The sequence below is a fragment of the Calonectris borealis genome, chromosome 1, assembly GCF_964195595.1.
Source record: "Calonectris borealis chromosome 1, bCalBor7.hap1.2, whole genome shotgun sequence".
Taxonomy (NCBI): Eukaryota; Metazoa; Chordata; class Aves; order Procellariiformes; family Procellariidae; genus Calonectris; species Calonectris borealis.
The window spans coordinates 40,950,604-40,966,471 of record NC_134312.1 but is presented as its reverse complement, the minus strand read 5'-3'; the positions used below and the strand labels follow the sequence as shown (position 1 = coordinate 40,966,471).

Sequence of the window (15,868 nt, the reverse complement as noted above, 5' to 3'; positions counted from 1 at the left end):
TTGTATGACACAAGCACAAAAAAAAATCATAAGCCTTAAAGGGTTAAGTTTATACCTAACCATTATACAAATTAAGTCCCAATCCAGCAAATACTTCTGCATTACTTAAGTACTTAATGCTTAAGTTTGGTAACATTGGTAAGCATGGTTACCCTCAATACAAAAGAAAGCATTTATTCAAGTGTCTGCAAAAGAGGGGAGAGATTTTGTGTGGTGGGAGCTATAGCTGCCTGTACTGCTTTAGGCTTTAATTTGCCCAAAGCCTGTCTATACACACACACCTCCACACACACAATATCATATCTCCTGTACAAAAAGACTATACTTGTATACTACCATGTAAAAAGTTTTAGCAATTCTTTATCAAAAACATGTCCTTAAAATTACTTCATTGCAATTACATAACTTAATACTGTTGAAAGACAGTGCATTCCAGATCAAACTAAATACTCATTTTATGTAAGGTTTTGAAAAATTGTGAAAGAAAGGCTTTTAAACTATCTATGATATACATAATGCTTTAGATAGTGTAGCAGAACATCTTAGTGAAACTATTCCACATAAACGAGTTGATATTTGGGGAAGGGGATAATTGTTTCAGAATGATTCAAGGCCTTGATCCGACACACATTTGCACGTGTGATTTCAGTAGAACCATTCCCGAAACTGAAGTTAAGGATCTGGATAAGTATTTGCAGGACTGGAGCCAAATAATACAATTGGGCCCAAACTAAGACCCCATTTGTTACCAATAAAATCTTAATTTGGGAGAGGCTGATTATTATAATTATCATTGCTGGATAACACTACACTTCAGAATAATTTTTTTTTGCAGCAGTGTCTAGCCATGAAAATACAACTTGTCCTTTCTGGCATGGACCTTAGTGCTGTGGCCACCGCCCCCAAAACCCAAAGCTCATAGCGAAAAATTAGTAAAATACAGCAAAATAATAAAACAGGAAGGTGATACAGAATGCGCTGTCTGAGCAAAGGCCTTATCAAGCTGGGAACATACTGTACCAGTTCCTGGGGATCTGCACTGCTATCCTATTTCATTCCTGCTTGGAGTTCCAGGTATTGCTGGTGCCTAATATAATAATAGCTGGCTCGCGCAGTCTCAGCTTGAGTGATCACATCTCTCTGAGCAGCAGCTTACAGGGGTCTTTCTCATCTAAATGGCAAAGACATTCCAGGATGGTATTTCTATTTGGATGCTGCTGCTTTAATACTCATTCCAAGGTCTCTAATTCAAAAAGTCCAAGCTGCTGTCCATAGGCTTTTAGAAAAAAAGCAAGCTTCTTGGGAATAAAAACAGAGGTACCATGAGTTACCGTCATATATAGTTGAAGCTGTTCATTGCCTTAGTTTTGTGCATTTTTCATTTAAACCTTGATTCCAAGAGAGAGAAGAGGGTAGCACTCCTTCAACAAGTAACAGTAACGTCATTTCAGGCCCTACCCCTCCCCAACTACATTTATTTCTTTTAAAATTCTCCAGGCATTAAATTTCTCATATCTGATCAGTAAAATTGTACAGAAGTTTCTCGGGTGTTCTCGGCAAACAGTACAGAGCATGCAGCATAAGGATTTGCCACACGAATTGCTAAATCTCTGAGGAGTAAGCATGCTTTGATCACATCTCATTCTTTTTAAAGATGTTAGGGTATTTTCTTCGAACTGAAGTCTAAAGCCATTTTGGTATGTCAAAAACACCACATCATGTTCTGCCCTCAGTCAGTTTACTTGGAGCCAAAGGAACCACACCTTATTTACCATGGTTTTTACTGGGGAAAAAAATGCGATCCGCTGGACAGTTCAAGGAAGGAACTCAGGGAAAATACCATAAATTGTATTAATCAAGACCATTTAAATAACCAATAGAGAATTAAGAAAGCAGTGCACACAGATGAAATATTATCTTGGCCAACAAACAGAATAAAAGAAAGCGATCTGGACTGCTGCAAAATTGGTAGCAATTTTAAGCATTTGAAAGACAAATGACATCGGAGAAAAGACTGGGTTAACAAGGGAGCACTTGAGGAAAGTCTAATCTCTGCTGGCATGATGACTGGGAAGGTCAGCCCAGTGCACGCGTTCTCAGCTGGAGTCAGGCTCCCTCTGCCCGGCCAATTGTCCTATGCACTTCAGATACCAAACCACATTGAAGATCCCTTCACCCTGCCAGCTCCTTATATTCTACCAGCTTCAAGACAGCTTCCTTTTCCCTGTCAATTTATGCAGCGTTTCCACAGAGGAAATGCTACAAAGGAGAGAGGTAGTGTGTGAGTGCCTCTTTTCCCCCTCCTGAGCAGCACAAGGCTCTTTAGGAAGCAGTGTAAAGAGTTATTTTTAGTACTGTATTCTCAAGTGGGAAGAGTGACATTCTCTTCTTAAATACATTTTTAATCCAAATTTTTCACAAAGAAACTAACTTTGAGTTGACACATTATGTTTTGAAATTTAAAGCAAATCCCTTAAAACTGGCAAACATGAACTTTAAATAGTTTGTTAGTTCTTCAGGTTTTGTGTACCTCTAATTTATCTATGCATACATTTTACCTTTGCATACCTACTATTGCCATGAGTAGAGAGGAAATGCTCTGTTTTCTTTTCAAAAGGTGGATTTAACACTAAATTCTAAATCCAGAACCTAGATTCATCCTCAACTGGGACAAGACTCAGATTATTAACTGAAACCACATGGCAATCATTTAATTTATTTCAACTAGAAAGGCGCAAAAATGGTTTATAAAGTTTGTAACTATGTAAAAAATACTTTCTAAGAAAAGGCAGACATTTTACTAACTACCTAACACCTAAATCTTGTCAAGGGATCTGGAAGTTGTAAGAGACTTTATAAAGCTTACTTCTTCATAAGAAGATACCCTGCTGTTTGAGCTCTTTCAAAAACTACGGTCATTCCCAAGATACCTTAGACAAGACTTGAGTTTGCACTGTGAAATCAGAATGACTAAAATAGTGCAAATTTACCCCAAAAGGTTGGTCTTAATGTTTTTGGGTATTCCTGACACAGAAACAACTATCTTTCTTATTTCAGAAGTGTAGTTAATTTTTGGGGAAATACTTTTTAATCTTCAAAAAGTAAATACTTTTTTTCCCAAATTGTCATTTTTTTTTGTTTAGTAGTCTTAAACACTTTCAGATACCCTATTAAGTTCTAACTGTGCTCTACAGGAATATTCATCATCAAATACAATACTATGGCAATGGATGAAGCAGAAGGCCAAAATTTATTTGAAGACTAATATGTTAGGAACCTTATAATATGCACTGATCTCTTCTTCATAGGTTTTACTGTAGTACTATCAATGTCATCATAGTTTTGAAAAATAATTTTTTCTTAATCAATTATTTCTATGAAGAATTAAAAATTATCTGAATAAGATTTTCCCAAATGTTACTATGCATATTTACAATGTACTCAAAATTAAACTTTTTTTAATGCAGATAACCCATAACCCAAAATAACTCATTAAGTAAACTATAATGCAAAACGTAACGTACCATATGCTGCAATATTTATACATGTATGCATGCATGTCTATGTCAATCTAAGATGGTAACATTATGAGAATATTCTGCTAATATTCCACTTAAAATATTCCACCAAGTTTATCATTGGGAGTTTTTGATCACAAAGAATACAGCATCTGAGCTGGTAGACAGTTTATAATAAATATCCTTTTCATAATAAATTTACTTTTCTGTGCTATCCAGGCATATAACAGTGACCCTCAAAATCTTTAAGAGCTATCATCTTCTATATTGTCATCACATGAAATATGAAACCAGATTTTTTTTTATACTCGTCATACTAAATATTCTTCAAAAGGAGTTGCCAGATTTTACACTATTTTTAATGAGTAATTATTTAGGAGAAGTAGGGTGAGCCTGTGGTTGAAGAATGGAGTTAGGATAAGGCATTCTGGCTTTAATTACTGGCTTTGTCATAAACTTTACCTCTAACTTTGAGCAAGCCCTTCTTTGCCTCAGTTTTCCACATCACAGTAAATGGTAATATTTCACTAACTCACAGGCTTGGTTTGAGAATTAATGAGGGTCCCATATGCAAAAGACCTGTAGATCCTGGCTTCTTCTTTTCACTGTGTACTGATAGGAAAGTGACATGTTCTTAATTTGAAACAGAGACTCAGTGCTGCCCTTAATCAGCACATGGAATTCACATTTATGTCAACAGGAATTGCATTAAATACATTGAGTACATTATTTAGCCTAAAAGTAAATGAAGAAAAAGGAAAGGAAAGAAACTCCTGGATGCTCCTTGTCTGCTCTTAAAAAGTCTAACAGTTCATGGCAGCAGACACATAAGCATAAATAAAAAGATTTTTGATAGGAGGCAAGAATTGCTGCCTGGGAATATAAATGAGAATGGAGAAATGTGTAGCAGGTCCATCTGTAGACTACATTTAGCTCTGCTGCAAGAGCACCATCATAAAAAACATGCAATCACCATAATATATCATGCTCTGTACACATTTGTCCCAACATAAAACAAACCTTAATGGCCTCGGCATTTCAACTTTTCACACAATTTCCAGTGCACACCAAGAAAATGCTTACCTTTTTTTTTTCTATGTGAGTGTCCAGATAAGAAAAAAAATGACAGAAATTTAGAAAAAAACTTTAAAAACCGAAACTTAACACAAGGTAGTACCACAGACCGTTTTTGGCCAGATATGTCAACTGTGCAAGAACAGAATCGACTAAAGAAGATAGGTTTTTTTGCTGGAAAGAGAGTTAATGTGAGTACACAGCTTTAATCTCCTGCTTTGATCTGAAGTAAAAATTGTCACAGCACAAAAAGACATTTCTGTTTTTCTGGGGGTAAAAAAAAATAAAATAAAGAAGGAGCATTTGGTTGGCCACTACCAAGCTCAGGGAGGCGAACATCTCTAAAACAAGCAGGCATGTTTTAAAAGTTGCCATTGCTTAGCCATCTACAGAAAATGAGACTTGACAGTTCTTTACGGAAGGCAGGCAGGAGCTACAACTCTGCATAATTAGGCAATAATTAATCAATCCAAGGATAACAGCCTGGTAAACTTAGAAAAGGGTAAGTGTAGCTGCCTATGTGTATGAACCAGTCTTTTATACTGTTACACTGCATGTCTTCTATACTGTTATACTGCCTGTACGCAGCCTTGATCATTTAAAAGTCTGCCTGTCCCACAGTGAGGTTTTTTTACTTCGGGGTGTACGCTACTGAACAGCACAGAATTCTTGACTGGAGAAAGACATTCCCCTGCTGAAGGACAAGAGGATTTAAAAACAAAAGTGCAGACCAGATCACAATCATACCGAGAAGCAGGTTACTGGAGGTACGTATCTTTTCAACAGCAGAAGAACACAGCAGTGGTGTTTTGATATATCATCATGCATATCATCATGCATATTTATGTTCTCTTTTTCTTCATAGAACAGTCAAACAGTGGGTTCTCTGAAATTTTTAGCATTCCTCCAAGCAACCATGAATTTAGGGCATCTACTTCTTGACACAGGGTATGTGCAGCTTAAGTATGCCTTTATACCTTCATTAACTATCTTTCTGCTTACGACTTTCCAAAGCACAAGAAAACATTGTGTCTTCCGTATACCCCCAATCCTGACTTGCTACGTTTGAAACCAGTGGCAGAATTTGTATGTGTCTTAAAGATTGTATCTTTACTATGCATAGCCAAAGTTCTGCTCTGCTGTAAATGGTCATTCAGTAACACTGACTCCTGCCTCTTAACGTTACTAATAGCTTTGACTTTGACAAGTTTATGACAAAATAAACTACAACTGATCTTATTAAGATAAATTTCAGAACAGTATTTACATGCATAATATTTAGAAAAGTCTTTCAGCGGCACATCCTCTTTCTAAACCAATGGTATTTTCACTAAACTAAGCTTTTTCCTAACTTATACGTAGTGCTTAGATTTTATTGGTTGCACTTCATTTCTACCTTGCCTATGTTGTCATGTTTGTACTTCTCTTAGAAAGGTAATTTCTAGTTTAGTTTCATCTACTTTCTCAGATGCAACATATGTTTTATGTCCTTTGAAGTACGGTATTAACAGAGACGTGAGTGCCCCAGACACACAATACTGTTGAAAGCATCTTTACAGTAACCATAGTAGCAAGCACGTCAACAGCATGTCAAAATATACAAATGGACAAACACATTCAGAAATTGACATACTGTATGCTCGATATGGAGGGTAAGTATTAAATTAACAAGCTACTGGCCATGCAGAGACAAAGAACGGTATGAAATCAGTAAGAAGGGCACTGAACACTTTTAGTGCACCAACACTTTCAACACACAAAACCAGCAGAGGCTAAACGATGACCCTTTTGCCAAAAAGAAGGAAACAAAGAAAAAGTTTCCCAACGGTTTTGGGTGGTTTTTTGTTAACACAAAGTTTCTCCGTTCTCGCCGTCCCTGTCCCTACACGCTGTAATTCAGCGCGCCCGAGGTGCAGAGGAGTTTCCAAGCACCGCAGCCCGGCCCGGCGGGGATGCCCCGTGAGGCGGGTACTCTGAGGCAGAGGGAGGGCTCCGGCGGGCTCCCGTGCGCCGGCCCGGGCCCGGCTGCGGGGCACAGCCACCTGCCCGCCGTGGCGGCAGCGCGGAGCCGCCCGGGCACCGCACCGGTCTCCGTGGGCTGCCCGCCTCGTGGGAGCTCGCTTTATTTATTGCCTTTCCTCAACCCGAGGGAAGACCTGTTAAAGATTAAATCAGCAGCAACCGCAGTTCAAAGCCCTGTCCCGGGAAGCAAAGGTGAAGATAACGTCCCTGCAGATCTAATCGAGTTTCTGCTGTTGCAATCGCTTTTAATTACCCTCTAAACGGCACATCACACAGCGATCCTCCAGGCGCCGGACCGGGCACCGAGATAGCGAGATACCCATAAACGCTTTACAACCCGCCCGCTGATTAAAAAGCGATTAGAAACTTATTTGAAGTCGGGTGTTTTCTATAGGCAGCGGCGCAGCAGCGCACCGACCCCGCGCGCCTCCTGTCACCGCCGGGGGCCGGCCCGGGCCCTCCCGCGGGGCCGCCCCGCCGCTGCCGGCGCGGGGGCGACCGCCGGTGCCCCCTCCCCGGCCCGTCCGCGCGGGCTGCCCACACTTACAGGTAGGAGGTGAAGACGCTGAGGTTGGCGGGCACTGCCGTGAGCCCCAGGTCGGAGCAGTCGGCGCGGACAAGCATGCCCTCCTGCTCGCAGCGGCACGGCACCGGGCAGCCCCGCGGGCGCTGCCCGCCGCCCCGCGCCCCCCGCCGCAGCCCCGGCAGGCAGAAGAGGAGGAGAAGGAGGAGGGCGCGGGCAGCGCGGGACGTCGCCATGGAGCCCGGGGGGTACTTAGAACCGCGGGGCGGCCGCTCTCATGCCCCGCGGCGCGGCGGGGGCGAAAGGCGGGCGCCCGTCTGGACTCGGGGAGCTGCTGCGGCCGCCGCCGCCGCGCCGCTGTCTGTGGTAGCATCTCAGCTTACACGCTGCTTTAAAGCCCTGGAGCCGGCACCGCGCGCCCGCTGACGCCGCCCCAGCCTTGCCCGCCGTAGCGCGGCGGGCCCTGCCCGCGCCGCCGTACGAGCGGACGGGCGGGGGCGGCCGCGGGCCCGGCGGGCGGGCGGGGAGGCGGGAGGCGGGGATCCCCCTCCCGCCTCCCCGCCCGCCCGCCGGGCCCGCGGCCGCTGCGCCTCGGGGCTCGCCTCAGAGCGGTGATCTCCCCTCAGGGCGGTGATCTCCCCTCAGGGCAGGGGCGCGCGCGGTGGACGTTTCTGGAAGGCGGCGGGACGGGCCGTTGGGCAGCGACTGCGGCGGTGTCGCGCGGCAGAACCTTCTCTCTCCCCCTCCGCCCACCCATTTGAAATCAGAGCGTCGGGGGTATGGTCCTGAGGCAGTGGGGTTAGCGGGGGGGGGTCTCGGGGTGGTGGGATAAAGGCTTGGGTGCTCCTTTGGGCTGGAAGGGAGGTCTAACCCAGATCTTAATTACGGTCAGGGAACCCGCTCGTCGGTGAGCGGTCCCAGCTGCGGACTGAGCGATGGTCCTGTTCAGAGATGGGGATCCACTCGCTGCCCTCGCTCCCAGTCGGTAAAAACGCAGGCTTGCCAACAGGCAGCAGTTTTCTAAAGGAGACCGGCTGCCAAGGGGGACTGACTTTGCAGCGAGGTTGCTGTTGAAGGCTCTTGAGCTGTCCCTCACCCAGCTTCTTGCCAGAGGTTTCCACTCCTCAGGTTGTGTGGGAAGTGGCCTTTGTGCTACTCTTCTGTGACTGAATATGCCAAAGCCATTGGTGAGGGAAAGGTGAGGATGGCAATTTTTTTATACCTTTTTTTTCCTCCAAATCAGTTTTCATTGCGAACAAAGTTGACCACAAGCTCCAGATTTGAGACTAGCCACCAGTTTAATAACCCATTCCCAGCCCAATTCCTGTTTAGACTGGTGACTAAATTGTTGGTCAGGCTACTCGGTATGCGTTGGAGAGCATTAGTTAAAGGTTTTCTGCTACACTGTCTTTGAATCTACAATTAAGTCTACAATGAGAGCCTAATGAAAAGGCCAGGAAAATACATGCTTTTATATTCTCCCCAGTTTGTAATCCCTATTCCCACCTCTGGACCATCATTTGATGTAATCTGAGCTGCAGAAGGATCTTGTACTGGAGCTCAAATGCTTCATTTAAAATAATAAAAAAGGAATCTGCTGTCTGGCTGGTTCGACAGGCCAGAATGTTTTGTAAATCTAGGCCTAGGGGGCTGCTGGGAAGCTTTTCCCCAAGCATCACCTTATCCTAAGCTAACAAAAACAATGGTTGAAAGCATAGATTGTCCAGAAGAAATGCCTGAGGAGAAAAATTCTGCAGGAAGCAGAGTTTTCATTATGTACCATGATATCTGTCCAGGAGACCTGTTCTCCCAAAACCTCTGACTGTTTCTTCCACATGTCTAATGTCACTGCGAAGCAGCAACACTTTCGTCACTGAATTTCATGGGTTTTAAGAAGTTTCGCGCTGTGCTGAACAGGTACATGCTAATGGTTTGATAAATTGTGAATACTTTACTTTCTTCTATGGTGAAATAGTTTCTCTTAGGCATCTGTACTGCATGATATTACAGTCCTTAACGTGCGCTGCCGAAAGACATCAGAATAGTTGTAGTTAACAAATAAGTAAATATTTTTCATAACTAGTGAAATAGTATTTGTATAACCTGAGGCTATTGCACACATATTTTGTTTGTTCTAGAAGGCAAAGTGTATACTGTTTGTTCATTTTCTGTTGAGGATTTATCAGCTTGCACAAGATATCTGAAGTTAGACAGACATAGATTAATTAGTAGTGAGGGTTTAACTGTAAAAATCCTCCTTTGAATGTTGTTTATTTTGCATTAATACATTTGTTCAGCTAGTGACTTTCTTCTGAATTTTAATGTACTTGTATTCAATTTTACTTAAAGATTTTTTGAAAGAAGAATAGCTTGAAGATTAAAAGACGGATTTGATAGGAATGGATATGGATAATTCCTACCTTTGTACATTTAAATTAGGCTGTATGATTATTTCCTTTTCATGTTTCTCATAGGTCTCTGGTTCTCCATAAAGAGAAAAGGAAAAACATCTGTCAGTTTGGTAGTGTCTCTGGGAGGTGCTGTTACTGTTCCAAAAGGCCATTGGGACTGTAAGATTTCGTGCAGGTTCTGATGTCTCAGCATAATGTCCTGGTCACTTGGAGTGACATCCATGGTACAGCCATCAGTGGTCTTCGGCTTTCATCAAGGTAGTAAACAAACCCCTTAGGGATCTCAGCAGAGTGCTCTCTTGAATCTCTTCCTGTCTTCCTGATACTCAGGCAAAAAACCCTGTCTTCTGAACGTGATACATAATGTAATGACTCTCCAGCCTAAGATTCATCAGTATAAAAAATACCTTTATGGAATGTTATGTATGAATAAACAAAATTATATGTTGTGTTATATATTGTTAGCACACAAAAAGCATACCAATTCATATGTCAAGAATGCACAGCAGATATATATTTAATATACATCTTTTAGATTGTTACTTATAGCATGACAGATTTTAGACTTTATGTGAAATCTGATTTTAAAATACAGGACTGTAAAAAGAAAATTGGGTATCCAAAATATTCACTGCTATTTCTGTTTTGTAAGCTTCAACTGGATGAATTGATTTCAAAAAAGTGTGGCTAAAGCATTTAACAATGGAAATTTGTGCTTAATCCTGAAATGATCGGTTGTCCCAGCCAAAATGGAGTTTAAAGCAGTAATGTTAAGAGATCCTGCACTAACAAAGTAGCAGCTAGTGCTTAAATATTAAGGCAAGTCCAATACAGCGCCAAAGTAAAAAGCACAGCAGGAAAGGACAAGGTAGTTTACAGTTGAATGTACCTTGTTTTTCCCTTTCCTGTCCGTGGATGAAGGGTAAATTCCTAGAAGGCAGTACAACCGTGTGGTTAGGCTGCGGAGAAAATAAAGCTCTTGTGCAGGGTGGGATTTCTTTTTCTGCCCATTGGGAGAAGAAATTCTTCATTGGATGTGTTGAAGTCATTACATTGAATGAGTTCATTAGGCAAGTGAAGCTCCGCTAGCCCTTAGACTGTGGGGCTGTAGAGCAGTACTGCAACTGCCCAGTGATCTGTGCAGAAGGATCCTTTCCTCTTTGCAGGACACCTGATTTGTCCTTTTATTCTGGCTAGCCCTGGAGAATGGTGCATGTCTTTTAAGATTTATCACTATATAGGGTTTTTATACATACAGCAGAAGGCTATTTTTATACTGTGTTCATTTGATTCCGTATTTACCTATCGGTATACGTTCACATTTATTTGCATCATGTATCTGTCATGTTTCACTGAGGATCTTAAGCTAACACATGTATTTACATCTCTTTATTAAGCCATGCAATGTTCTTCAGACAGATACCCAGGCAGATAGCACCATTTCTGTTTTACATAGTGATAAATGCTGGTACCCAAAATGTAGGATGTTTAGGGCAGTCACTCCTAGAACCAGAAGAAAATACAGGAGTTTTAATGACCCTGGCTCAATTTACCATATGGCTACAGCTTGTCAGTCACAATAATATTATGGATTATGTGACATCAACTTGTTTTTGTTCAGGTTTTCATGCTATTTAAGGCATGCTATGTCATGCATCCTTAGAAATCGTATTTTTATATAAATTCTTTTGTTTGGCACACTGCCACCTAGCTGCACTCTTCCCTCCACAGTTCGGTAGTTAGTGTGATGGTGGGACCAAGATGAAACATTTTACAGCTAAGATTTATTTGGGTTCACCTGAAATATTCTTCAATAGTCAAGTTGCTGATGGGAAGAACAGACAAAAATAGAAAAACAGTATTATTATTACTGTTACAATTCATACAGTGACAGTTGACTTATCCATATAATTTTGAAGTAAATGCTGACATGAACATTATTTTTAGTCTGAAAATATCTGATAGTAAAGCTTGCAACATTAGTGGAAAAGTCAGGATTACCCAGGCACATTTTAATAGTTAGGCATTTGGGAAAAGAAACAAGGAAAACATGTAAATACATAGGATGCAGATTTACTGAATGTTTGTTTGGAGAGAATGAAAGCTGATCATTACAGTAATTCTCTGTTTAGGAAATAAAATCCATGTGTTAGAGTGAAGATGTGGAAATAAGCTATATGAAGAGAACCTCCTATTATTGTGAGTTGAGGTGGGTGTGACATCATTTAGGTAATTATAGCCAGGCTGAAAAAGCATTAAGTGGGTATTTCACCAACATAGAAACTATGTGCTTTAAACAATACTTTAAATGATGCTTTTTAACTCTGACATTTACTGGTCTGTTACTTTATCCTTGTATGTCTCACGTAAAGCCAAAAGAAGAAAGAGGAGAACATTGAAGCTATGTCTAAAGGTACATGAAGAATGGTAAGGCATTAGATGAGGAGTAATACCTTTTATCAGAGCAACTGATATTTGAAAACAGACAAGAGCTCTCTTTTTGGCTCATTAGTCTTTTTTCTCAAGCTATATCTAGCTGCCCATTCAAAGCTTGTCTCACTTGTGGTCCTAGAGAATCATATCAACAGCTACGATACAGTTTCTTAAGAACTGTGCCACACAGGAGTGTGGCAGCAAGGCAGGTCAAATTGACTGTAGCCTTTCCTCTAGGCAGGTGTTTATACTGTGGTCTTAACTGTGCCTTCTGATAGACAGTAAATCATTGCAACAGGTCTCTGAACTGATTTGTCCTGTTTTTATGTGCACAGAAAAACATAGCACGTTTGAACCCAAATGGCAAGTGGGCTCAAATGTTTCTCAGAAAGGACTGAAAGAAGGATGTGAATTTTGGAAGGATATGTTGTGATGGATGAATCCCTTTGACCGTTTCCTGAATTGCACAGTCTTGGGACTCTACTTTCTCACCCCACAAAAATAATCAATAGCTACTTGTTCCATATAATAGCAGGTGTCAGAGCCAAACATTTAAAAATGCATTACTGTGCATTATAGCACAGTAGTAATTTCAGAGAATGCTGCATTCTGTAGTGCTTGTCAGTGGGACTTTGAGGAAGGTCTCCAAAATATTGTTCACTTAATGCAACAAAAGTTCAGCACTCTCATGGAAAGTCAATACCTCCACATCTGTAAGGAAGTTAACTCCAGTTCATAGAGAGTTGCAAGTTTTTTTTTTCCTTAACACTTGTAAAACATAAAACCTCTGAATATGTGTGCGTGTGGAGAGGTATGATGTATTTCTGCATCCTCTACATGCTGTGGTGATCTGCATTCTTCTCTGGGTAAAAGACAAGAGTTGATACATACCATGTGCATGCATAGAGTCATTTCTTAATTTAGCAGCTCATCTAGAAATTCTGTCCAATTCTTTCATCCTTCCTTCTCTCACTGTGGCTGTGTGGCAAACACCCTGGGGTTCCTGTGGTTTTTGAAGTGTATTTGCATGATGCTGTATAATGAGCGATTACACTGTTTTGTAGTTGTTTGAAGGAGGTCACAATAATGTTTTTTTTTTTCTTGTTTTTCTTTTTTGTGGTGGTTGTAATAGTTTTAGTCATTTTGGGATCAGCTGCTGTGCAAAAGGAAGAAATGTATCTAAGAAAGAAGCACCTAATTGTGACAAATTGTCGGAAGGCTTTAGATGTGGTGTAATACCTTGTTTTCCTGTAAATTCCTCTCTAGAGGGGGGGAGGGGTCTATATTTTTATTTCTGTCTCTATGTATTTGGTTTCTGAGGTGTAAGCTAAAAAAAACAGATTTCTTTGCGGAGAGGGAAGTCAAGAATTTTTCATTAGTGAGTAAGACCAAAAGATTTCAAACATCTTTATCATCTTCATAGCAGTACTTTTCCTATTCTTGTCTAGGACTTTGGAAAAATCAAACAGGAAATACCTTATAGGACTTCATTTTTCAATAAGTTTTTGAAAACTATTTGCATATTGCCCAGTGCAAAATTAATCAACAAAGCTTTTTAGTACATACTTAATCAGAACAGATGTTGAAGTGTCCATGTTTCTGTGGCTCACGTGCTTCATCCTCACTTTGTACCACAGTGATAAACTGGCAGGATACGTTACCCGCCTCTGTTGACTCTTTTAGGTTGATGCAGTCCCATCTGCAGAAATGCAAAATGACACAAAGTGGGGGAGGGAAGGAGCAAAATACAGGTCTGTGGCCTTCAACACATGCATGAAGCCTCCACTAGAGCCTGCCAGTGACACAGGTCATGTAGAATGCTTACATGGATGTACAAGAAATGCTATTTCTTCTGCATGGCTGGAAATCATGCAGGGCCCCTGCTGCAGGTGGAGGGAGGAAACTGGTTGAGAATTTGGACAGAGCAACCAGCAGGAAGGAAAAGTGGGATTGTGTGCCTACAGCTGCCAAGGAGCTGAAGATAGAAGGAGCCTTATGCAGGGGATCATGGAGCAAAGGGAGGAAGAATGATTGCAGCACAGTTGTTTATAGAACGATGAGAGTGGGTGAGTTGGTGGAGCGCTTGGATTTGAAAAAAGAGAATGGGGACACTTAGAACTAATAGGAGATTTAGAGCAGGGAATTGACAGGGAAGTCTTTACAGAGAAGAGGTGGGAAGGTGGCCCACAAAAAACTTGCAAGAGAAAGAGGCAAGAAGTCTTGGCACCTGCAATAAACTCAGCCAGTTGAAATACACAACTCTGAAGTCTCTATGCCCTTTCTTCTATGAACACTGCCCCTGATAGTGTTAATACTCTGTGAATTGCTATGTCTTTGCGTTAAATGTTTTTGAAAGATATAGAGATATATTTCTGGACTGAATGTCAGAATCAGGGCCTTACATAACATTAACATGTTTATAACATGCATTGGGTTGCTCTTCTGTTCTTTGGCAAGGCTGGTTAGCTGACTTTAGGGCAGGCACATTTATTTTGGGATGTGTTTGCCTTTGAGGCAAGCAACTTATTGGAAAGAATTTTATATTTATAAATCCCACCTTAACAGAGTGTCAGCATGGACCCATGGCATGTAACGTCTTTACAAAAGCGGGGAGCAGGGAGTTGTATCGCTTAGCTTCTGTCATCACTGAAGATAAAGAGGTACCTGCAGAAGGCACTTGCTGGCCCCTGGCTCCAAGCTGAGAAAACTCTTATCGCTGTCCATTGAGATAACACAGGGAACCTTACAGCCTCTTACAAGGCTCATACAGTTGCCCATGCTGGGTGGTTTGAATATCCCTTCAATTGCTGTCATTAGCACTGAAATTTCCAAACGCATGGTTGCTGCAGGAGTTTCTTTTTAAGAGAGTGTCTGAAAGAAGTTCGGATTTATAGTTTATAGACCTGATTCAGATCTGTTAAACTCTTGCAAATACAGAGTAAGGTTCGTTTTGTTGTAGTAGCTGAAAAGGCAAGATTCTCAGCCATACAAAATTAGTACAGTTTCACGGAAGCCAATATATTTATTTCTGTTAATAACTCAGGCCTCTGAGGGTTTGGCTACTTTTCTTTAGTAATTACTGAAGATGGTAGGAGATGAGTAGAGAGTGTTCATACCACCCAAATTTAATCTCTCAAGCATCTCTCTGAAGCTGATTAAGAGTAATAGACTCCTCCAGAAGGTGGTTCAAAGCAGCTATATTAATTTTTTATGTATTTGTGGATAGTTAAATCAAGGTTGCTATGCAAAAGTATCTTGCATTGATTATGATTAGAGTTGCTGCTACAGTAGAGCAGAGCCCTGAGAAGTTACATGCAGGAAAGAGGAAACTTTGGCCAACAAGGACTAATAAGAAAAGCCCAGGCTTAGTATATTCTGTTTATGTACATTTTTTGGTCTGCATTTGGCTCAATATGTGAGTCCCTGAGATAGGTGAAACAGAAGGTTGAAAGTAAATCAGTACTAATCATTTTGGTCTAATGCCACTTGGAATCTATCAGAAGCAGGAGTGGTATAGAAAGCAGCATTTGGTCAAGTTTAATTTTTCTCTGAAATATTTCTGTGAACTATGGTAAAAACAGATGGAATTTAAAATATACAAAGAGAAAGAAAATTACTTTTAAGTTTGATCACTTGGAATGGATATCAAAAGCACCAAGTCAAAAGCAATGTATTTGTACTTTTTCACTTCCATTATAGGTTTTCCTTTTCAGGGAATACATCTTCACCTGTAGAACAAATACGCACTTAACGCACTTAATATTAAGAATAATAACGATTAATGCAGAATTTTAGAAAATGTTACTATGAAAGGAAGTCACAAGTGTCAGGTCTGTTGGCTGATGATTTTAGGGAGTATGTCTTTGAACATGGGAACTTAACACAAT

At 41.1% G+C, this 15,868-nt stretch overlaps 1 protein-coding gene across 1 annotated transcript in view; it reads right to left on the bottom strand.

The window, feature by feature from the left end:
- Window positions 1-7,373, bottom strand: part of LGR5 (leucine rich repeat containing G protein-coupled receptor 5) — an 88,715-nt gene extending 81,342 nt beyond the window's left edge. Inside the window, exon 1 of the mRNA XM_075149899.1 lies at window positions 7,162-7,373. Coding sequence (XP_075006000.1) covers window positions 7,162-7,373 — 212 coding nt within the window. The remainder of the gene's footprint in view (window positions 1-7,161) is intronic.
- Between the last annotated feature and the right edge of the window lie 8,495 nt (window positions 7,374-15,868).